The sequence below is a fragment of the Bubalus kerabau genome, chromosome 3 (genome assembly GCF_029407905.1).
Source record: "Bubalus kerabau isolate K-KA32 ecotype Philippines breed swamp buffalo chromosome 3, PCC_UOA_SB_1v2, whole genome shotgun sequence".
Taxonomy (NCBI): domain Eukaryota; kingdom Metazoa; phylum Chordata; class Mammalia; order Artiodactyla; family Bovidae; genus Bubalus; species Bubalus kerabau.
In genome coordinates, this window is record NC_073626.1 from 62,656,789 (window position 1) to 62,682,554 (window position 25,766).

Genomic DNA, 25,766 nt, shown 5'->3' on the forward strand with positions numbered 1-25,766 from the left:
AAATTTACTGGCATATTGAGTGCAGCAATTTCACAGCATCATCTTTTAGGATTTGAAATAGCTCAACTGGAATTCTATCATCTCCATGAGCTTTGTTTGTAGTGATGCTTCCTAAGGCCCCCTTGACTTCAGACTCCAGGATGTCTGGCTCTAGGTGAGTGATCACACCATCACGGTTATCTGTGTCATGAAGATCTTCTTTGTATAGTTCTTCCCTGTATTCTTGCCACCTCTTCCTAATATCTTCTGCTTCTGTTAGGTCCATACCATTTCTGTCCTTTATTATGCCCATCTTTGCATGAAATATTCCCTTGGTATCTCTAATTTTCTTGAAATCTTTACTCTTTCCTATTCTATTGTTTTCCTCTATTCCTTTGCATTGATCACTGAGGAAGGCTTTCTTATCTCTCCTTGCTATTCTTTGGAACTCAGCATTCCAATGGGTGTATCTTTCTTTTTCTCCTTTGCCTTTCACTTCTCTTCTTTTCTTAGCTGTTTGTAAGGCCTCCTCCGACAACCATTTTGCCTTTTTGTATTGCTTTTTCTTGTGGATGGTCTTGATCACAACCTCCTGTACAATGTCATGAACCTCCGTCCATACTTCTTCAGGCCCTCGGTCTATCAGATCTAATCCCTTGAATCTATTTGTCACTTGCACTGTATAATTATAAGAGATTTGATTTAGGTTACACCTGGATGGTCTTGTGGTTTTCCCTAGTTTCTTCAATTTAAGTCTGAATTTGGCAATAAGGAGTTCATGATTTGAGCCACAGTCAGCTCCCAGTCTTGTTTTTGGTGACTGTATAGAGCTTCTCCATCTTTGGCTGCAAAGAACACAATCAATCTGATTTCGATATTGACCATCTGGTGATGTCCATGTATAGAGTCAGTAATACAAAATAAAAAACAAAAACAATAAAAAATTCTTGTGGAGCAACAAAGAGCTGTGGGAAGACACTGAAGGAAAGACTCATTTGACTCATAGAATCAGAAGTTTCCTAAGGTGATAAACTCAATGAAACAAGTGCTGGATAAATGGCAGAACTTGAACAAACAGAAACTGTAAGATAAGAAATGAAGAGATTATCTAATTCAATGCCTAGTTTTACTTATATTATACATAGTTAATTAAGTTACCAAGGGTTCCTCTCCATCTGTGTACTTCTGTTTGGCTTAGTAATTTTGTCTTTATCTCTTAAAAATGGAGTATTTGACCAGAAAGAAGCAAAGCTTCAGATTCATTTTTCTTTTTTATTAGACAAACTCAGGCTTTAGATAAAACATGAGAAACCGGCGTCAAGTTTGACCTAGGTATAGCATTCTAAATGCCCTTTTCTGTTTTAGACATTCTTCATTACAGGTGAGTTGTTAAGAGTATGTTCTCTAAACAGGCATATCTGGTCTCAGATTCTACCTTGATCAGCTTCTTGGTGCCTAGCATCCAATAACTTCTATAATTTCTCTAATCATCAATTTCACATCTTTAAAATGCAGATTCTATTAGTATCTATATTGTAACTGAGATGATATGCATGCATTGTTAAGTAAAGAGTCTCATTTAGAAAACACTATTACTGGCACAGTTATCACTTTTGCTCTCTCTTATTTGTCCATTGAAAGAGTTTATATAAACATTTAGCCCTGATGGGCATGTTTTAACAGTGAGCTCTTTAAAAATATAATTAAAGAACGCAATTTCTAGTTTTATGTGTGCCACATTTTTAAAAGAAATTGTTATAACATTCCCATAGGAAAATTGATCTTGATGAGGCAGTCGTGAGGCTGGTTGATTGCAAATGTCCAGCCTGGAGCCCATCTATCTCCTACCTCAAAATCAATACACAATGAATGAACAATTCTTTGTATAATTATATCAGTAAAAATTGTGATTAAGTATAAATAAATTAGTTGAAAATAATAAAACTTTATGTCCACAATATACCACATAGCTGACTCAGTACTTGAATTTGTAGTCTTTGATTTTAATGCATTCTTATTACCTACTCCCCAGAACTATCTATTAAAATAGGAAAAGCCACCATCAACACAAAACAGCTGTGTGCTAAAATAAGAAATAATGGAAAGGACATGACAAAGTTAGCGCCATGAGAGCAGGAGTCATCACTGCTTGTTTCTTTACATATTCCAGGGCTTAGTATGTAATTTTGTGCATAGTAGGCACTTAACACATTTTTAAGGAATGAAGACATGAATGGATTTGGAAACATTTTTGTAGGATGCACTTTCCCATGACTTATCTGTGACCTTAGACAAGTCCCTTGAATTTATCTGGCCTCTGTTGTCTCCATCAACAAAGAAAGGCATTAGACTAAGACTCTACAATTCTAACCAGTAGAAGTATCTGTGTAAAATAATAGAGGATACCGTGCAGCTAGATCCAAAGAAGACCAAGGACATCTCAGAAAATGCTTAACTGAATGGTTAATAAAGCGTGTTCATACAGTCAGGAGCAATAGAAATCTTTGCTTTTTTCCAACTAACCTGGAAACAATTCCTTGGGGAGCTGATGTTTCACATGAAATCATTGTGTGTACAAAAATCTATCAATAGCTCACTTCTGCTTCTGAACCCAGCTCCTCAAACTGCAGTCATTCTTGCTTAGTAGAGGGTAGAGGCAGCTTTTTATTTTTCATTTGTTAATTGAAGGTCACTGGTCCATCCTAATAAAAACCAAGACTGGACAAAAAAGTTGATTTAGGGTGCTGTTTGTTATTTTTTATTTAGAGAGAAAAAAGAAAAGTCTACTACTTGGCCATGCTTTAAATTAGAAACAGAGAACATGAAACACTATTTACCAGATATACTTCAGTTTTATATTAGAGTCAATTAAAGCAAAGAGAGAGGGAGATAAAAAGAAAGGAAACAGAAAGGGAGGGGAAGAGAGAGAGAGACAGAACTTTAGGATTTGCCAAGCCCTGAGAGGCTCTTACTCATAATCATCCTTGGAAAAACAAAGCAGAACCCTTTAGATAAAAAAATAAATAAGCTTTACTGGAATTAACAATAAATTAAATTTTAATTACTGTTTAATATCTGAGAGCATAGCAAATCTTGCTGTTATGTTTAACCTAGACAAAGGAAATAAAAGAGCACATGAAACTTGCATGTGGAAAAAGGTAGCTTTTTTTTTTAATCATCTTAATTTTGCTGACATTTCAGGGAGTGCTTCTAAATAATTTTAAAGCCAAGTTGCATATTTTCACCTATATAGACAATGATATCATTTCTAGGTAATTGAGATAATGTTTGAATAAAATTCAGCAAAAAAAAAAAAAAAAACAAAAAAAAACTATCCAGTTGATAGACCAAAGCCTTCTCAGCTTAATAAAACGATCCTTTAATGCTTACATTTCTGCTTTCAGGGTAAGTGTCACAAATGCTCACCTTTTTTTTTTTATCATATATGAAAATATTCAGTCAATATTGTGAATCTTTATTTCATTTCCAGTTTTTTCATATATCTCTTGAAATTTGAACAAGTATGGTTTTCCTCTTTAAGCTGTAATTTTTCACCTGAAAACTATTTATGATTGAATCTTTAAATTGGTTTTGAACAAAGCTAACTATTTAAAGAAACCCTACATTGAAACAGAGAAAAGAGTCTTCTACAAACCGTAAACTGATGTACCTGTTTTTACAAATCAGAACTATGGCTTAAATAGGTTGTATAAAATCTGGAAAATCTGCACTGTTTAGAAGTCTATTATACAGAGTAAAGTAAGTCAGAAAGAAAAACACCAATACAGTATATTAACGCATATATATGGAATTTAGAAAGATGATAATGATGACCCTATATGCAAGACAGCAAAAGAGACACAGATGTAAAGAACAGACTTTTGGACTCTGTGGGAGAAAGCGAGGATGGGATGATTTGAGAGAATAGCATTGAATCATGTATATTATCATATGTGAAATAGATCACCAGTCCAGGTTCGATGTGAGACAGGGCACTCAGGGCTGGTGCACTGGGATGACCCTGAGGGATGGGATGGGGAGGGGTTCAGGATGGGGAACACATGTACACCCGTGGCTGATTCGTGTCAATGTATGGCAAAAACCACCACAATATTGTAAAGTAATCAGCCTCCAATTAAAATAAATTAATTAATTTAAAATTTAAAAAAATGAAGTTTGCCAGTGGCTGAGTCCAGAAACAGACATGTATTAGTCCTTGAGTAACATCCCTCTGAGTGCTTGCCCAGGACCATCCTTGTTTTCTCCACTCTTGTGATAAGAGTGTATTCATTGTTAGTTTGTTGTGCCTACAGTTCTGAGATGCATTCTATTCTATTGTATGTATCCTAGGCTTCTTTCAGCTTAACACTGGATGTTGTTAAATTAAATGGTTTTTCGTATGATGTTTTATTAGGGCATGCTCAGTGAGTCCATTTCCAAATTAATTAATTTAATCAATGTGCTGAAAAATACTTCCCTCTCAAAATGAATGTAATGAGAGGTGAAATATTCCTATTTAGTAATGTTCGTCTTGGCTGGAAAGGTTTTTAAATATGTCCAGTGTAATTATATAATAAAGGCATTGCATTTCCACATTAGAGTATCAGATTTAAATAAGGACAAACTGTTACAAGAAGTAATGGATTTACTCTAACAAAAACCAGTTCCTCTATAACGTAATTGCTAGTACTAATTTATAGAGGAGTCCAAGTATGGAAATAGAAAGTAAATAACTGAATTAAAGAATTTGGACTTTTTTAAAGAGTAAATTTATTATTTAAACTACAACTATATATTAAGGATAACATTTATGTTTATATTTTTTATAAATATGAAACAATTTATAAGTGTATTTATAAAGTATATTCAAACATAATTACTATTTAAGAATAAGTAAATTTTCATGGGAACAAAATGATAAATTGTTCTAAGAATGCAAATGATCCGCTGCTTGTACAAAAACTAGACCGTTATTTGAATGGATTAAAACTTCATAATTTGAAATAGAAGGCACATAAGTAACATCTTTCTTCCCCAAATCATAATATGATTTGCAATCTCATTTGGCTCAGTGGTAATGAATCCTCCTTCCAGTGGAGATGCAGCTTCAGTCCTGGGTCAGGAAGATCCCTTGAAGAAGGTAATGGCAACCCACTGCAGTATTCTGTCTGTGGAAAATCTCATGGACAGAGGAGCTTGGCAGGCTACAGTCCATTTAACAACAGTCCACAAAGAGTTGGATATGACTTAGTGACTAAACAACAACAAACCTTCTACTCTTGTAGACTTTCCTTGACCATATTCACTGATATGACTAGATACCAAGAGAAAGCAAAATAAGCCCTTCCATCTATAGCATCTTCTTAGTAGTTAGGAAAAACAAAACCCAAGAATGATTGGATATTACTTATCCAGTTAGCATTTGCTGATGGAACATTAAGATGTAACATAAAAGTATGAGCTGCAGAATCAAAAAGTCATTTAGTAACTTATGCTGTTTGAATTTAATTTTCCTAATTTTAATATAAAAATTAAAACAGTGTGGAGTTTTTCTTTGTGCTTTATTCACATTTTCTGTCCTTTTTACTGCTCAAAAACCTTAAGCTTTAACTTTGTAAAACAAACAAAAAAGTTTGACTCAGATGCCTTCTCTGTTTGGAATGTTTTTCTCGCCTATCTTCTCCAGTTTCAGTTCTATCTTTAGTATATCCCTCACTCTGGCCTAGTCTTTATTGTTCAGTTGCCCCGTCATGTCAGACTCTTTGTGACCCCCGGGACTGAAGCATGCCAGGCCTCCCTGTCCCTCACCATCTCCTGGAGTTTGCCCAAGTTCATGTTCATTGCATTGGTGATACCATCCAGCCATCTCATCCTCTGATGCCCTCTTCTCCTTCTGCCCTCAATCTTTCCCAGGATCAGGGACTTTTTCAATGAGTTGTCTGTTTGCATCAGATGACAAAAATACTGGAGATTCAGCTTCAGCATCAGTCTTTCCAGTGAATATTCAGAGTTGATCTCCCTTGAGATTGATTGGTTTGATCTCCAAGCTGTCCAAGGGACATTCAGTTTTTCCCAGCACCACAGTTCAAAGGCATCAATTCTTTGGCATTCTGCCTTCCTTACAGTCCAGCTCTCACAACCATACATGACCACTGGGAAGAAGCACTGCTGTTAATAAGGCTAGTGGATACAATGAAATTCCAGCAGAACAATTCAAATCCTTAAAGGATGATCCCATCAAGGTTTTGCATTCATTATGTCAACAAATCTGGAAGACCCAGCAGTGGCCACATGACTGGAAAAGGTCAATCCTCATTTCAGTTCCTAAGAAGCATAGTACCAAACAATGTGCTAACCATCAGACAATCGCACTCATCTCCCATGCTAGGAAGGTCTTTAACTTATGCAAACCAGGAACTTCCAGATGTCCAAGCTCGGTTTAGAAAAGGAACTAGAAATCAAATTGTCAACATTCGCTGGATTATAGAGAAAGAAAGGGAATTTCAGAAAAACAAGATCTCTGTTTCATCAACTACACTAACCCTTTTGACTGTGTGGATCATGACAAACTGTGGAAAACTCAGAGAGATGGAAATACCAGACCATCTTACCAGTCTCCTGAGAAACCTGTATGCAAGTCAGGAAGCAACAGTCAGAGCCCTGTATGGAACAAGTGATAGGTTCAAGATGGAGAAAGGAATACAACAGGACTGTCTGCTGTCACCTGTTTGGTTAACCTATATACTCATCACATCATGAGACAAGCCAGGTTAGATGAGTTACAAGCTGGAATCAAGATAGGCAGGAGAAACATCAACAATTTCAGATATGATACCACTTTAATGAAAGAAAGCAAAGAGGAACTAAAGAGCCTCTTGATGAGGGTGAAGAAGAAAACTGAAAGAGCCGGCTTAAGACTAAGTATTAAAAAAAATAAAATCATGGCATCCGCCCCCATTACTGCATAGCAAACAGAAGAGGAAAAGTGGAAGTAGTGACAGATTTCCTCTTCTTGGACTCCAAAATCACTGCACAAGGTGACTGCAGCCATGAAATCACAAGACGATTGCTTCTTGACAGGAAAGCTATGACAAACCTAGAGAGTGTGTTGAAAAGCCGAGACATTATACTGGAGGAGGAAATGGCAAACCACCCCAGTATCCTTGCTGTTAGAACCTCATGAACTGTATAAAAAGGTACAGTCTTTATCAATCTCATAATCCTATTTTAACTTCTAAAAAGCATATAACGCTACCTAGAATTGCATTATGTAATGCAAATGGTGATTGCAGCCATGAAATTATAAAAACGCTTACTCCTTGGAAGGAAAGTTATGACCAACCTAGACAGCATATTAAAAAGCAGACATTACTTTGTCAACAAGGTCCATCTAGTCAAGGCTGTGGTTTTTCCAGTGGTCATGTATGGCTGTGAGAGTTGGACTATAAAGAAAGCTGAGCACAGAAGAATTGATGCTTTTGAACTGTGGTGTTGGAGAAGACTCTTGAGAGTCCTTTCGAATGCAAGGAGATCCAACCAGTCCATCCTAAAGATTGGCCCTGGGTGTTCATTGGAAGGACTGATGTTGAAGCTGAAACTCCATTACTTGGACCACCTGATGCAAAGAGCCGACTCATTTGAAAAGCCCCTGATGCTGGGAAAGATTGAAGGTAGGAGGAGAAGGGGACGATAGAGAATGTGATGGTTGGATGGCATCACAGACTCGATGGACATGGGTTTGGGTAGACTCGGGGAGTTGGTGATGGACAGGGAGACCTGGCATGCTGCTGTTCATGGGTTCACAAAGAGTCAGACACGACTGAGCGACTGAACTGAACTGAATGTATGTATACCCATTTACCCTCCGCTGTCCCATGAGTAACAGGAGATCAGGATCTTGCTCTATATTGTTCACAACTGCTTCCCTGGTTATCTAGAAACTGTGCACAAAAAATATATTTTATGCATCAAAAATAGTTGTAAATAACTAAATGAATATTAAGAGACTCAATAGGATTGTGACCTGGAGCAACTTACCTTAATTTTATTAAGGGATAATGATATTTTCAAGGGATTGTTAAATTTGATAATGATGTAAAGTACTCATCTCTGTGACTGGAATATTGTAAAGGCTCCTATATTATGATGTCTGCTGTTATTATGAGTTTTATCTCTAAAAGGGTTGTTTTTGGTTTGATTTTTATTTTTGCAGTTTTGTGGGTCTTTTTCGGTTTTGCTTGTTTTTTTGTTTTGAGGGGCAGGAGATTGTGCAAGAATCACAGGCATTTAGAAGGCCAGACTATTTCTTCTCTAATTCTCTGCCCACTAGGAGACCAGGAAGTCCACTTACACTGGGGCAGTTCAGAACAAACTATTTGGCTACATAAAATGAGCATGTCTATTACTTATGCAGCCTGTACTTACATGTAACATTAAATTAACAATCTTGAAAGGCATGGGAGGAGGGCCCCTGATGGAGACCTCTCTAGCAGGAGTTCATTGGGCACCTTGGTTGAAACACTCTTGGACTCTTTCTAAATCTGGCCAAATGGATCACCAGCAACCTCCAAAGAGAGTTAATGCTAGAGGTTATGTTTATTTTGTGTCATATATAACCAAGTAATTCCATCATCTCAAGGTTCTGTATACAGTAGACAAAAAGTAGCCATACTGCTTATTCTTTCCATATATTTATTACTTTCTTCCTGTTGTTTTTGGCACTATTATGATTGTCACAGGCTTTCCTTTTGGATACATGGTTTGTGTTTTCTTGTGGGAAAAGCTGAGCATTTGGGAAATTAAATTAGATAAATTAGCATAAAGAAGCAGTATACCATAGAGTGGGCAATTCTTTCATTGCTTGTATTTTCTCCTTTCATGAATAGTTTTGCTCAGGATTAGCACTGAGTAAAGTAGTTTGGAAATTTCTATCTCATGTCAAAACCAAGAAAGCTGTGGTACATATACACAGTGGAATATTACTCGGCCGTTAAAAAGAATACATTTGAATCAGTTCTAATGAGGTGGATGAAACTGGAGCCCATTATACAGAGTGAAGTAAGACAGAAAGAAAAACACCAATACAGTATACTAATGCATATATATGGAATTTAGAAAGATGGCAATGATAACCCTTTATGCAAGACAGAAAAAGAGACACAGATGTATTGAACAGTCTTTTGGACTCTGTGGGAGAGGACGAGGGTGGGATGATATGGGAGAATGGCATTGAAACATGTAAATTATCACATGTGAAACGAATCGCCAGTCCAGGTTAGATGCATGATACAGGGTGCTCTAGGCTGGTGCACTGGGAGGACCCAGAGGGATGGGATGGGGAGGGAGGTGGGAGGGGGGTTCAGGATGGGGAACACATGTACACTCATGGCGGATTCAAGTAAATGTATGGCAAAACCAATACAATATTGTAAAGTAAAATAAATCAATAAAACTGAGATTTAAAAAAATCAAAAAGAAAACACACACGAAAACCAAATGGGAAACAAAGGCAAGTATTTTGTTCATACTGTGACAACACTAACTTTGACTATAGAGCAGCATGATACCTGGGGTCAGCATCGTAAGGAAAGTGGTAATTTGCAGACAATGCTAAGGATAAAATTCCTAAGGAAGAAAATTTAGGTTGCTTGACCCATTGCCCTTTATCACATGGAAATTGTCTTTCTGATGCTAAATTCTTGTGTTTTTAATAAAAAGGTGACAATACACCATTTTATTGCACTAATTAAAACATGGGTAGTTTTATGTTTCTCAAACAAAAGGATGCTATTTTATTATTTGTGAAAGAAAACTATTAGAGAATTTAATTAAAATTAGCCATATGAAAACTATGTTAAAAATAATAGTTAACCTAACTTGGAATATTCACTATAGGTTAGATATTATACTAAGCACGACATGATTTAACTCATTTAACCTTCCAATCAATCCTATGTAGTGCTATTGTTATCCTATGTTATAGAAAAGGAAAAGAAACAGAAACAGAAGATTATGGATTTTAAATGACTTGTCCAAAGTCGCACTTTCAGTAGGTGGTACAGTCCAGATTTAATCTCAGGTCAGGCTTCAAAAGCCACTCTGACTTGATGTTACCTGCTTCTGCTGCTGCTGCTGCTAAGTCACTTCAGTCGTGTCCGACTCGGTGTGACCCCATAGACGGCAGCCCACTAGGCTCCTCTGTCCCTGGGATTCTCCAGGCAAGAATACTGGAGTGGGTTGCCATTTCCTTCTCCAATGCATGAAAGTGAAAAGTGAAAGTGAAGTCGCTCAGTCGTGCCTGACTTTTAGCGACCCCATAGACTGGAGCCTACCAGGCTACTCCGTCCATCGGATTTTCCAGGCAAGAGTACTGGAGTGGGGTGCCATTGCCTTCTAGTTGATCCAAGAGAGAACTGAAAGGCAGGGTCACATTACACATGGTGTATAATGGGTTTGTTGACACACTTACGCCAACTGCATCTCTAACTCTGCTTAGTGCATATTGTGCATAGAACTTAGTGCATATAACTCTGTCAAAAGTGCATATTGAAGTAGTGTTCTGAAATAATTATATGTAGAGAATATGAAATGGAAACAATCCAGACCCACAAACCACATTTTCTATTCTGTGGTTATACTAGGATAACATTTAAAGAAAGCAGACAGAGATTTTCATAAAACAATCTCTAAGCCTATAAAACAGTTTATATATATATAGAGAGAGAGAGATAAAGAGAGTTAAATAATCACATTTAAAAATTTGGAATAGGTTTATTGGTTGCAGGTTAGCACTTAAAAAAATACCCAACTATTTTAGTATTTCATTTAAACGAACCACTGTATTTGCCAAGTACGTATTTTGGTTTTTATTTTCAAGTTGATTTTATTTGGCCTAATGTATGTATATGTATAAATGAATGATTTTAAAAGAAAACAGTATGTATCACTAGAAAAATGTGAACCATTTTTACCACTAGACATTGATATAAATCATGTCAGATAGCATTTGTCTACATTTAAGTTGCACAGAACCTGAAGGAAGAAATAGAAGAAACCAAAGCTATAGGCTAATGTTGTGGATAGTAGGGCATATTTTATACAAAACAAACTGAAAATGATTTGGCAATGGTTCACTATGTTACAACAATATAGAGAGTAAATAGAATATCAGGATTTCTAAAACAGAAGTATATGGTTTGAGTTATATATGGCAGGTTATCTATGTTGACCATATTATTAACATAATTTTGTAAAACATTCAAAATAAGCTTTACGTGTCTATTGAAATGATTTCATGTGTCCTCTCAAGTATTTGGCTTTGATTTCAATAATTCATTTACAACAGAGTTTCATTCTATCATTTCAAAATTTTTCCCATACTATGGTATTGTGCTTAGTCACTCAGTTGTGTCTGACACTTTGAGACGCTATGGACTGTGGCCCACTAGGCTCCTCTGTCCATGGGATTCTCCAGGCAAGAATACTGGAGTGGGTTGCCATGCGCTCCTCCAGGAGATCTTCCCAACCCAGGGACTGAAGCCATGTCTCCTGAGTCTCCTGCATTACAGATGAATTCTTTACTGCTGAGCCATTGGGGAAGCCCCCTATGGGTCTAGAGGGAAATGCGGTATATTCTTTTATCACATAGTAAAAGAATAAGAAACATGTTTTTTTTTTTTTTTTTTTTGGTCTGTATTCACAATAATCACAATTTTAAACGAGAATAGATACCAGCAGCTCATTTTTAAATCTTTAACTTTCAAGCTAGATTGAGATAGTAGAGTCATTAGCAAAGTGGGAATTCTCAGAGAAACAGAAATACAAACTATCATAGAGAAAAGAAGGAAATTTAAATGAACATATGGAAAATTAAATTTGTTTTCCAACTAACTACAGTTGGCATTTTATTTTACTTACTTTCACTTTTCACATGTGAATGCTATAAACATCAACAGTTATAAATGCTGTTTGCTTTATGTTCCTCAGCTCATATCTTTCAGCTCCTACTTCTATCATGAATAGCTATTTTTGAAAACCTTTTTTAATGTTTGTTTTCATTCATTCCAATTTATTTCCTAAAAAAAATATTTCTGATGCTGTCTAAGCAAACCCTCCTACTCTTTTGGTCATAATTTGAAAACTATGAAATTTTGTTTATATGTGTGTATATATATATATATATGTCTTAACCAATGGCCTGGATATAAGTGTGTTCAGCAGAAAAGGGCAAAACAACCCAGTTAAGGAAAACATTTTTTTCCCATGATGGTAGCTGAGTTATCTAAATTCTGTTACTAAAAAAGGGCATGGGCATTTTATATTTGCATGGGTAAGCAGTCTTTCCCTAAATAATAGTTGGTATTCCATAGACACAGGATAAACTGAAGACAGGCATTTAAAAATAAGACCATGTGGACAAATTCTTTGTGTTCATAATTTTCAACATAGAAGAGTTCTAAATTAAGAGAAGTAAACTACACATAATGTGCATAAATGATTTGAAAAGAATATTTTTGTTAGACTTCTCCTCATATTCATCAATTCTCTTCACCCTCACTGAACACAAAACACTCGTCACTCCTGTGGCATTTTTCTCAAGAATAGAGCCGTCTTTGCCTCAGTGATGTCGTCACTGAAATAGCAGGACTCATGCCACTCCTTTAGCTTTCAAAGGGTGTTCTTCTCTTTAGAGTATCATTTTTACACTGTTCCTTGATCCCTGTCTGCTTCCCACTACTATCATGCATTGCAAAGTCAAGTCAAATTAAGGGCTCTCTAATATGCAAACACCAGCAGCGCTCAGCTGTTTCTGTTTGATGGACTCCAGACGGACTCCACGGTTGTTGGTCTGTGACTGTCTCACACACAGTGGTTGATCTGTGGGCCATCTTGTTTATGAAGCCTTTCAGAGAAGTTTCCCTGAGAGCACCCACTTCTGTGAAAGGCATGCATTGAAATTCCATAAATCTTGATTTGGATTGGATTTACTTTCAAATCCTTTAAATTACTAGAATGATACGTAGGATCATAAACTTATAGCTGCAAGAGATTTCAGAGACAATATAGCTTAAACTTTGCATTTTAAAATATAGAAAAGAACCTTGGCATCTCAGCCTAACTATAATATCCTGGGAACACAGTCTATTTAATATAAAGTGATAGTTAAAACCTTCTTAAAGTTTCCAAAGTAGAAGTCATTGGCTTGAGTTATATAGGGTGGATTATCTAGGTTGATCATCTTAATTGCATAATTGTATAAAAATGAAAATAAGCTTTAAGTCTTTCTAATGAAATGATTTCTCATGTCTTTCTACATATATGTTCTGTTTTGATATTAAGTATTCAGTTTCTAGTGGAATCTAGTCTATTATTTTAAAACTTTACCCATAATAATCCTTCATAAAAGAGGTAGTACTTAGATGGTATTTGATCATAGGTAAGGCAGCCATATACAAGCTTGTAGAGCAGATGTGAATTCAAGCTAAAGAGCAGCAGTACTTGTCATTAATGACATCTGCTCCTGAAATCTATTTCTATATGAACTCCATCTAGCCAGTTTTTAAATTTTGTTTTACACATGAGAACTTGCAGTATGCTCAACATCACTCATTATCAGAGAAATGCAAATCAAAACCACTATGAGGTACCATTTCACACCAGTCAGAATGGCTGCGATCCAAAAGTCTACAAGTAATAAATGCTGGAGAGGGTGTGGAGAAAAGGGAACCCTCTTACACTGTTGGTGGGAATGCAAACTAGTACAGCCACTATGGAGAACAGTGTGGAGATTCCTTAAAAAACTGGAAAAAGAACTGCCTTATGATCCAGCAATCCCACTGCTGGGCATACACACTGAGGAAACCAGAAGGGAAAGAGACACGTGTACCCCAATGTTCATTGCAGCACTGTTTTTAATAGCCAGGACATGGAAGCAACCTAGATGTCCATCAGCAGATGAATGGATAAGAAAGCAGTGGTACATATACACAATGGAGTATTACTCAGCCATTAAAAAGAATCCATTTGAATCAGTTCTAATGAGGTGGATGAAACTGGAGCCTATTATACAGAGTGAAGTAAGCCAGAAAAAAAAACACCAATACAGTATACTAACGCATATATATGGAATTTAGAAAGATGGTAACAATAACCCTGTGTACGAGACAACAAAAGAGATACTGATGTATAGAACACTCTTATGGACTCTGTGGGAGACGGAGAGGGTGGGAAGATTTGGGAGAATGGCATTGAAACATGTAAAATATCATGTATGAAATGAGTTGCCAGTCCAGGTTCGATGCATGATACTGGATGCTTGGGGCTGGTGCACTGGGACGACCCAGAGGGATGGAATGGGGAGGGAGGAGGGAGGAGGGTTCAGGATGGGGAACACATGTATACCTGTGGCGGATTCATTTTGATATTTGGCAAAACTAATACAATTTTGTAAAGTTTAAAAATAAAATAAAATAAAAAAAAAACTCTTTAAAAAAAAAAAAGGAGGTAATATTTTTATGTCTTACCTACGGCTAGGCCAATTAAAAAAAAATTCAGTAAAGCTGACCAAATCTCATTGGTTGCTAAATCTATATTTTTATCTACTCATTTCTTTTTTTATTTTAAAGTTATTTGTTTTAATTGAAGCTAATTACTTTATAATATTGTGCTGGTTTGGGGTTCAGAATAGGGAAACACATGTATACCTGTGACTGATTCATGTCAATGTATGGCAAAAACTCGTCTCTTCTAAATACAATGTTATTTTTCTCATGATTGGTCTACATAATCACTGCTACCATACAGGAGGTATACAAACAGAACCATAAATAACCATAAAAAGACTATATAAATAGAACTGCCCTATGTGGCATAATGAAAAGAGCCTTATCTATGTGAGAATTTGATGACAAATTCAAAGTTTCAAATTAATTAGCTGCATGATTTTTGATCAGTTACCTACACTAAATATGAGTTTCTACATCTTCAGAATGAATTAGAATATTAATCATGATGAGCGATTAAGGGAAGAAATTTATGTAGAGACCTTGTACAAATTTCCTGTCCTTATATATGTCTACCTGTACTGAACCAACTCATGTGTCTCTATGTTTTAAGCAATTAGAGGTTTTCCCTAATTAAGATTTTAAGATGAGTAATTAAGATGAGTAAATCTTGAGGAGAAAAAAATACTTCTTCCAAATTTGGAGCAGCTGCTATGAATTGTGAATGTATCTCATTTGAGTGATTGTTAACACAAAATGTAGAAACATTTTATGACGTCAACACACTTTGCTTTCTCTTGCCTTTTAGGAGCCTAAGTTGCCAAAGGATTACCTTGCACAAAAATTTGTTCTTCTCTTTCGTTTGTAATTCTGTCATAACCATCATTCATCTCACTGCAGTGGCCAACAACCAGGCCTTAGTGGCCACAAATCCTGTAAGTAAAATAAGGTCTAAGTTCCAGGGGTTAATGGGGAAGAAATAGGAGCGGTAGGGAGCAGGGGTTCATACATGTATATGTATACGTTTAAGTACTAATATATGCATATTTTATGTCTGACACATAAAGAGTATGTATATGTAGCTATATTCCAATCGAGAAAAGTAAATGTATCTCAATATTTCCCAAGGTATAAATATTGAACAGCAAAAGGAAAAATACTTTGTTTCAGTTATCGATATGTTGCATGTTTTCACCTCATTTTATGGTTAGAATCTTGCTGCTGGTGGGACATAATATTTACTCAATCAAATTTAAAAAAATCAACCAAAGCAACTAACTCTGTGTAGTTAGAAAAAGACAGGACATGAAAATGGAAAATGTAAATTATATGCTTGATATCAGGCTGATTTAAAAGAGTTAATAAAACCAGGGGAGAAATGACTTATATGTGTATAATGTTAAATTTTACCAACATAGAAGTTTTAAAATACTCTACCCAATCCTAATAGCCTCAGTAAGCCTTATAAACTGTTCCCTACAATCGCTTTGGAAGCACAGGTTTTATGATAAGTATCAAAAGACATACAAAATAAGCACAGAAAATATCATAACATAAAAACTATATTTTAAAAACATAACCTGACGTTTGCTTATATAAAGGTATACATTTTCTGCAAACTCTATGGGCATTTAAGCTATATTTAAATTAAAATATCTGCATAAATAGCAATCATAAATTTGAGTTTTTTAATTCCCTGCTTTTATAATATTTGTAGCATCTATACTACAGTTTTGGATGTAGATTTGTAGGCATATGTATATATGCATACATAAACTAGTTTTTTAAAGATTAAGTTATCTAGTTATTGAAATGAAGGAAGGGAAGGAATTTTCACATGATGAGCCAATAACCAATCTTCTCATATGTGTTTTATGTGTGCTTTTAGGGTGACTTGCAAATTCTAAAATTCCCTGCATTATTTGCACATGTGCATCCGGATTGCTTAATCTTATATATGTTCCACTCTTAAGTCACTGGGTGAGAAAACACTGGAGTATAATTAGCAAAACAAAAAAATTGGCGAATATCCTGCCATTTTAGAGTGCATTTCTCTAGAGCAAGGAGATTCAGAGTTTTGTCATAAAGCTTCAGAGAAAGAGACTAAATATTATGCTTATATACACCGATGTTCTGTTTAACACATAAGTTGCAAAATGTAATGTAGTTACTTTTAATATATTCTTGTAAAATTTATTATCTGTTTATAACTCCAATTCTGTCATAAAAATGTTTTTCTGCAGCATGCTTTTTTATCATAATAGTTTGTAGATTAATTTTTTAATGAAATCAGGAATTGGAAGCCCAATTGTATGTTCTGTGGGTTCACTCCTGACTAACTCTTTGAGACTCCATGGACTGTAGCTAGCCAAGCTCCTCTGTCCATGTGATATCCCAGGCAAGAATACTGGAGTGGGTTGTCCTTTCTTTCACCAGGGGATCTTCCTGACCCAGGGATCAAACCCGTGTCTCCTGCACTGGCAGGCAGATTCTTTACCACTGAGCCACCTGGGAATTGTCCCAGTTAGATACGTGTATCTAAAAACTATACAAATAAAATTTTATATATGAGGCTTATTATTTCTAGGTATGTAGTTAAATAACTCAGCTATATTTTTGAGAGAACATTTACATATTGCAGATGTATTTAATAAAAGAATAGTTTTTTAATTATCCTTGGTCAGAAGGTATAACATTTGATCGAGAAAACAAAATTGTGTTCAAAGTGTAGCTTTGATTGATGTTTTTGTAGTTTTTGATTGATGTATGAATATTAGCAAATAATTTAACTTCTTCAATACTCAGTTTTTTGTCTATAAAATATGTGACTAGTGATATAAAGCATGCCTCGCAGAATTACTTTGGGGATTACATAAAATAATACACACAAAAATATTTTTAAGCCAGCTCAATGCCCTAATATTATTACTAGTACTCTATGATAATCTACTATTTATTTTCTAGTGCATCTAATTTCCAGTTTTCCTTTCAGTGCAAAAAGCTTCTTATTCTAAAAACAATGATAATACCCACTAAGTATTTGCGATCCAGTCTGAAAATCGGAGTTGATGGTAGTAACTGGCTGTGTATTTCTGGGAGAGCTTTAAATGTATTCCTCTTGTTGACAGAGTAAATAATATCTTTTACTCCTTTATGTTTTCTTTATGCAATATTTAAACATCTCTTCCTGTCTCTTGAAGAGTAAAAAAAAAAAAAAGAAAGTGAAGACCTCAGGAAAAGAGGAAGGAAAAGCATAACTTTTCCTTCTTTTACCTACATGAAATCCTCAAATCCTGTATTTAAATAAAAAAAAGAATGGGTTAATTAGATATTATTTAATAAGCATACACACTGGTAGCACGCAGGGCTTCCTCAAGTATTTGGCACTTTTCATGAATGCTTTTAAAATTATTAATATAATTATTACAAGTTTTCCAATAGAATGTAACAATCAAGGAGTTCATGATGACATAGTTAAAACAGACATAAAGTCATTCATGGGTAAACTTTTTTACTTGTAATTGCACAATAGCTAGAACAATATTAAGAAAATACACATCCACTACATGTAGTAAATTTGGAATTTGCATATTTCCTGGGAGATGTATCATAAATCTCTGGAGTCAGTGGCTAAATACTTTAAGGAGGCACCATTAGATAGCAATGAAGACTGGCCTTTACAAACCTGAATCATTAGTGGAAAAAATCTGGTGTAGAGGAGAGAAAATTCTGTGTTTCTGTACAACTAAACTAAACTAGAATATTGCCTTACATGTTCATTTATAAACAACTAAATATTGATTGCTTTCTGGGACTCCCTTGGTGGTCCCGTGGTTAGGCCTGTGTTTCCACTGCTGGGGCCCAGATTCCATCCCTGGTCAGGGACCTAAGACCTCCCAAGGTGTGTGACAGCTGAAAAACACAGACTATACATATACATATATGTATACGGGTGTGTATGTGTGTGTATAATGTATATATTACTTTCTTTTTTCCCTCATAGGTTAGTTGTAAAGTGTCCCAGTTCATTCATCTCTACCTGATGGGCTGTAACTACTTTTGGATGCTTTGTGAAGGCATTTACCTACACACGCTTGTCGTAGTGGCTGTATTTGCAGAGAAGCAGCACTTGATGTGGTATTATTTTCTTGGCTGGGGTATGTGCCATTATGCATATCTACTGATCCATCTTTTAAAAAAGCTTTTGAAGGATGCAGAGTTCCTTTGAAATAAAAATATACTTATGATGAATCATTTTTAAAACAATATCAACTGATTAACCTTTGCTTATTGCTGTAAATTAAAATATTTAAAGTACCACTGACTCACTGTTTTCAGTAACTACAGGACAATTAATGATACAGGTATTTTTTTTCTATTTAATATTCCAGTGTATGTTTTGGCTGACTATGTAGTGACTAAAACAATAAAATTATAAATGAAAGGATCTAGTCTTTGCACTATTCTGTATTTCCTTTTTCCTCATGTACAAAATGAGGGCATTGGTCTTAACTAGCTTTGAACTTCCATTATAAAAAGGCTTCTTTAAAAACAATTACCATTTTAAGAGTAGAGGATTCAGTAATTGAATTGACAGCCAAAAAAATATTTTTCCACACAATCATCTTATGTTATTATTCACAAAGCAAAAAATAATACATTTTTAGCATATTTTTTAAATAACTGGAATAAAGAGAAACATAAAATGTTAAAAAGAATGCAATAGAACTAGTTTCCAGAAACAAAACTGAAATTATATTTATATATCTATCCATCTATCTATTTACCCAATCAGATAATATAAATAGAGATATAGAGGTACCATAAATATCAAATCCCTTATGATTATACAGGGGAAGTGAGAAATAGATTTAAGGGACTAGATCTGACAGACAGAGTGCCTGATGAACTATGGACGGAGGTTCATGACATTGTACAGGAGACAGGGATCAAGACCATCCCCATGGAAAAGAAAAGCAAAAAAAGCAAAATGGCTGTCTGAGGAGGCCTCACAAATAGCTATGAAAGAAAAGAAGTGAAAAGCAAAGGAGAAAAGAAAAGATATTCTCATTTGAATGCAGAGTTCCAAAGAATAGCAAGGAGAGATAAGAAAGCCTTCCTCAGTGATCAATGCAAAGAAATAGAGGAAAACAACAGAATGGGAAAGACTAGAGATCTCTTCAAGAAAACTAAAGATACAAGGGAACATTTCATGCAAAGATGGGCTCGATAAAGGACAGAAATGGTATGGACCTAACAGAAGCAGAAGAGATTAAGAAGAAGTGGCAAGAATACACAGAACTGTACAAAAAAGATCTTTACAGATAATTACACTGGTGTGATCACTCACCTAGAGCCAGACATCCTGGAATGTGAAGTCAAGTGGGTCTTAGAGAGCATCACTACAAACAAAGGTAGTGGAGGTGATGGAATTCCAGTTGAGCTATTTCAAATCCTAAAAGATGATGCTTTGAAAGTGCTGCACTCAATATGCCAGCAAATTTGGAAACTCAGCAGTGGCCACAGGACTGGAAAAGGTCAGTTTTCATTCCAATCCCAAAGAAAGGCAATACCAAAGAATGCTCAAACTACTGCACAGTTACACTCATCTCACACACTAGGAAAGAAATGCTCAAAATTCTCCAAGCCAGGTTTCAGCAATACGTGAACCGTGAACTTCCAGATGTTCAAACTGGTTTTAGAAAAGGCAGAGGAACCAGAGATCAAATTGCCAACATCTGCTGGATCATCAAAAAAGCAAGAGTTCCAGAACAACATCTATTTCTGCTTTATTGATTATGATAAAGCCTTGGACTGTGTGGATCACAATAAACTGTGGAAAATTCTGAAAGAGATGGGAATACCAGACCACCTGACCTGTCTCTTGAGAAACCTGTATGCAGGTCAGGAAACAACAGTTAAAACAGGACATGGAACAACAGACTGGTTCCAAATAGGAAAAGGAGTACGTCAAGGCTATATACTGTCACCCTGCTTATTTAACTTATATGCAGAGTACATCATGAGAAACGCTGGGCTGGAAGAAGCACAAGCTAGAATCAAGATTGCCGGGAGAAATATCAATAACCTCAGATATGCAGATGACACCACCCTTATGGCAGAAAGTGAAGAGGAACTAAAAAGCCTCTTGATGAAAGTGAAAGTGGAGAGTGAAAAAGTTGGCTTAAAGCTCAACATTCAGAAAATGAAGATCATGGCATCTGGTCCCATCACTTCATGGGAAATAGATGGGGAAACAGTGGAAACAGTGGAAACAGTGGCAGACTTTACTTTTTTGGGCTCCAAAATCACTGCAGATGGTGACTGCAGCCATGAAATTAAAAGACGCTTACTCCTTGGAAGGAAAGTTATTACCAACCTAGATAACATATTGAAAAGCAGAGACATTACTTTGCCAACAAAGGTCTATCTAGTCCAGGCTATGGTTTTTCCTGTGGTCATGTATGGATGTGAGAGTTGGACTGTAAAGAAAGCTGAGCACTGAAGAATTGATGCTTTTGAACTGTGGTGTTGGAGAAGACTCTTGAGAGTCCCTTGGACTGCAAGATATCCAACCATTCCATCATAAGGAGATCAGTCCTGTGTATTCATTGGAAGGACTGATGCTGAGGCTGAAACTCCAATACTTTGGCCACCTCATGCGAAGAGTTGACTCATTGGAAAAGACCCTGATGCTGGGAGGGATTGGAGGCAGGAGGAGAAGGGAACGACAAGGATGAGATGGCTGGATGGCATCACTGACTCGATGGATGTGAGTCTGAGTGAACTCCGGGATTTGATGATGGATAGGGAAGCATGGCATGCTGCAATTCATGGGGTAGCAAAGAGTCAGACATGACTGAGCGACTGAACTGAACTGAACTGATAAAGACACCATCTTTATTTTTTCACTGAAATAAATTTTATTTCTATTGATTGATATTTTTGATAATAAAAGTATCAGATATATGTTTCCCAAGTGAGTGCAATTTTTGCTCAGTTACCTGCATGTGTGTATGTGTGTATCTTCAGTTGTATGCAACTCTTTGCACCCCCATGGACTGTAGCCCCCAGGCTGTTTGTGGGATTTCCCAGGCAAGAATACCGAAGTGAGTTGTCATTTCCTCCTCCAGGGGATCTGCCAACCCAGGACCAAATCCTCATCTCTTGTGTCTCCTGCGTTGGCAGGTGGATTCTTTACCCTGAAGCACCTGGAAACCCATGTGTATAGGCTATTAGTACATCCAGGTTACCTTCATAAAAGATATCTTCATTTTATCTTTGAAATACCTGTTTTAGAATGCTAAGAGCATGCAAAATTTCTGATATATAAACCATCTCTCTCTTTTCTTCTTCACGTAGTCAGTGTCAACTTCTTCCTATATCTGATTATCTACAAAATATTGGCCAATTCCATCTTACAGAAAATGTGTGGATTCTGAATTTCTTCTAAGCTTCTGAGAATAGGCAGCACATTTATGAACTTAGGCTCTGGAGTCTACTGATTCAAAATGACTCATATTAGAATAAACTATACACACAAATACTTGAAAATATTGATACCTAATACTTTCATTTACTGTTCAACTAGACAGATAATACTTACTTGACAAGCATATAATTGCCAATTATTTTTGCTCCTAGACTCTCTCTGAGTTCCAAGTTTCATGATATATTTTAGGAATTCCATCTATAGAGAAAGTTGCCTATTTATTTTCTGTTTGACATTTACAGGATTTCCACTGATTCCTGCTTGTATTCATGCTGTTGCCAGAAGATTATATTACAATGACAAGTAAGATAATCTCTCTTTTTTATTTCAATTGGAAGTAAGTAGAATGAAAATATTCAACCTAATTTCCCTGCTTTTTCCCCTAGCTGCTGGATCAGTTCTGATACGCAACTCCTCTACATTATCCATGGCCCAATTTGTGCTGCTTTATTGGTATGTAATTAAAATGCTCCTTTTTCCATCATTGTTCATAGCGCAACTTTATTTCCTGAAACATCTAGCCTATGGTATCCTTTAGGATTTCAGTGGACATAGCATACTCACAGTGTTTGATTGAAGAGGGTTTAATGAAGGTGTTGGTTTATTTGAGGGTTTTTTTTTTAAATAACTGGAGGACTTATTTGAAGTGATGGCAAAAAGAGTAAAGGAACTAATTCACAAGGATGGTGAGGTAACAGGGGCCAACAGTGGGATGCTATTATCATGGCTAGACTTGAAGAGAAGAGGAGAGGACAGAACAGTGTTCCTTGGGTTGGGTGAGTGTGAGGAGGGCTGGCCCAGTAGGAAGTGTGGCCTTGGGTAGAGGAATGCAGCTACTGCCAAAACCACAGCCTTAACAGGGAAAAAGGAGAAAGAAACACTCAAACTTCTCTCTCTGCCCATGCTCTGATCTCCTGGTTCCTCCCATTGGCCAAATGCAGCAAAAAAGGCTGAGGGCAAGAAAGTCTGGTGATGAAGTGGTCCTCAGAACTGCCTCAGAGCCTCCAGGGTGCCGAGCACAACAGAGAAGGGCAGAGGAGGGATCTAGTGAGTGTGGGTGGCAATCAAAACTCTAAATCAGAAGGTTAAGGAAATAATAAATGCACTTAACAAGTGAGAAATGTAACAGCAATTAGCAGAGTTCTTGAAAGAGCTTGTCCACATCAACGCTGGGAGGAAGGAGAACGTGGTGCAATTAGGATAATAGCTCATCTAGCTGCTCAGTAAGAAAGGAAGTGAAAATCCACATTATGTACATAACCCTTTTTCTATTTTTTTTCTGGCCTGACAAAAGATTAGGAGCCCTTTTATTTCTGCCAGGATAAAGTGTTCTGCCTTTGTTTAAGCTCTAGGTCTTCCCACAGGGCAATTCCAAAGTCTTGGGAGGTGCTCTAGCGATTGTTTATATGGTCACATGTTTTTTGCACAATTTTTATAAATAAAATATTTCAACCACAATCAGTTTCTTTCCACTCAGACTTCCTCTGCCACATTTCCCCTTGAGCAAGGTGGTAATTGAGTGGCTACAGCACTTTTGAGATCTTGCTAAGGGGAAATTAAGAGAGGATGCATTTAATTTGTGTTTAGTGAGAAACGTTTAGCTCACTTCAGTGCATAGTAAGTGATTGCTGGCTAATCTAGTAGGGGAGTACTTTCAGGAATCCTGTCGCCACTGAGCTCAGGCTTCCTGCTGTGACCCTAGGTGGTATCATGGTGTGAAAAATGTCCTGTGCTACCTACCACCTACGTGAACTTTATGGGTGTTGGAGTTAATATATTTCTTCTTTTTTACTTCCTTAGTTTTTCTATAAGATAGATGAGATTCAGATGTAATTCATCTGAACTTCACAATTTTTTCTCTGTTTGTATTTAAAATAAGTGGAAGTATTTACAGAAAATCAGGAGGACATTCTCATTTCTAGTTTTACATTTTAAATCAGACTTGCATTTTGGAGAAGCACTTTGAATTTAGAAGTTTTCTTATAATGGGCATCTAAACTGCAACATTTATACTGATTTTTATAATTGTGATTTTTGTATATTAGGATTATAAAATATTCTAAATTTATAAACAGATAAAATGGTATTATACCTCTTCTTCTATGGGTTGGTAGTCATTTCCACTTAGTCAAAACTTTTAAAATAATAATGAATGCCCTGGGAGGGAATACAGTAGGATAGGTGGAATAGCAGCTGATGTGTTGGTTCATCACATTTCATTTTTACACCTGTTGAAGTGGCTTATGTGGCTTTTGTCTTTAACAGAGACATTCCTATGTCTGTAGCCATGTTTCTTTTCATAGATGTGTTTCCATCAGGACTATAGTTAGCTGTTTATTTTTGAAACATATGCTCCATTGAATTCTCTAAAAGAATAGTAGTGGAATATTTTTATGCCCAGTTATTTTCATAATACATGCCTCAAATCAGCAAATGTATGTTATTTGTCCATTGCTTTCTATATTAGGTGAGATATCATTATTTTTCCAATTAATAGAAGTATATAAGATATAAATTGCTTATTAGTATGCAGTTTGAAAATTTTAGATTATTAAACAAAGCACAGATGCTAAGTCAGGGTGGGAAAAAAGGAAAGAGAACAGCATTTTAGAAAAAGACCCCTAAGTGGCTTTTCTGGGGCTAACATTTGTAGTTCTATGGAAGGCGTAAGGAATGGGCATAGAGGAAATAGACAAAATAACAGATATTGGCATGGGTGAAGATAAGAAAGAAAGTATAATTCAGCCAAAGAGTGAGAGAGAGAGAAATATATTTCTGTAGAACTCTGCTCATTTCCTGAGCACTATATTTTTGAAGTTTTATGTCTCCCTTTCAAAAGGGCCATTTTCTCTTTGGGAAAGTTGTTAATTTATAGGACTTTAAAAATCACAGAAAGTAATTAACAAAAGGTTCTGCTGGGTGCCAAAATTTTTTTAACCCTAGGATGATCTAGGTTGAATGTCAACTAGTTTAAGTATGTGATTCAGCCTCTTCGTAAGGATGAAGAAGATTATAGTACTATGATGGGGAGTTGGGATGATTTTTGTTACACACAAATAACACAGGAAGGAAAAACTAAAAATATGAAAATGGCTATTGTGATATAATACATATTTGGATGGGCTTCCCAGGTAGCCCTAGGGGTAAAGAACCCACCTACGAATGGAGGAGACTTGAGACACAGTTTGATCCCTGGGTCAGGAAGATCTTCTGGAGGAAGACATGGCAACCATTCCATTATTCTTCCCTGGAAAATTCCATGAACCAAGGAGCCTGGCAGGCTACAGTCCATGGGGTCACAAAGAGTTAGACAAGACTAAAGCAACTTAGCGCACACACACATATTTGGAAAGTACCTCATTTGGACACTAATACAGAGTAGAGACTTAAAATAATTAGCCTTTGTTACAAACAATTGTTTCCTTTCTTTGGGATTAAAATATTCAAAGTTTTGGTTTTCTTAATTATAGCAGGATTTTTAAATATTGCATAAGAAAATAAACTAAGCAAAACAATCAGATGTTACTCAATTGAATGTGGTCCACAATAACACCACAATAATTTTGTTTTTTAAGATATAAGTCCATTAAAATTGATGTACTTTTTAAATTAATAAATCACAATTCCAATATCTAAAGGTAACAAAAATATATTAATAAATATATTAATATCTGCACCCCATGCTCATCGCAGCATTATCCACAATAGCTAAGACATGGAAACAACCTAAGAAGGACACACACACACACACACACACACAAACACACACATTAGTATTTAGCCACAAAAAATGA

At 36.0% G+C, this 25,766-nt stretch overlaps 1 protein-coding gene across 4 annotated transcripts in view; it reads left to right on the forward strand.

Annotated features, from left to right (window-relative positions):
* CALCRL (calcitonin receptor like receptor) overlaps positions 1–25,766 on the forward strand; it is a 132,560-nt gene that overhangs the window by 98,391 nt on the left and 8,403 nt on the right. For all 4 annotated transcript variants that reach the window (XM_055571980.1, XM_055571978.1, XM_055571981.1 and 1 more), the window contains 4 exons: positions 15,289–15,415; positions 18,484–18,637; positions 22,215–22,275; positions 22,359–22,425. In XM_055571980.1, the coding sequence (XP_055427955.1) occupies positions 15,289–15,415; positions 18,484–18,637; positions 22,215–22,275; positions 22,359–22,425 (409 nt within the window). The remainder of the gene's footprint in view (positions 1–15,288; positions 15,416–18,483; positions 18,638–22,214; positions 22,276–22,358; positions 22,426–25,766) is intronic.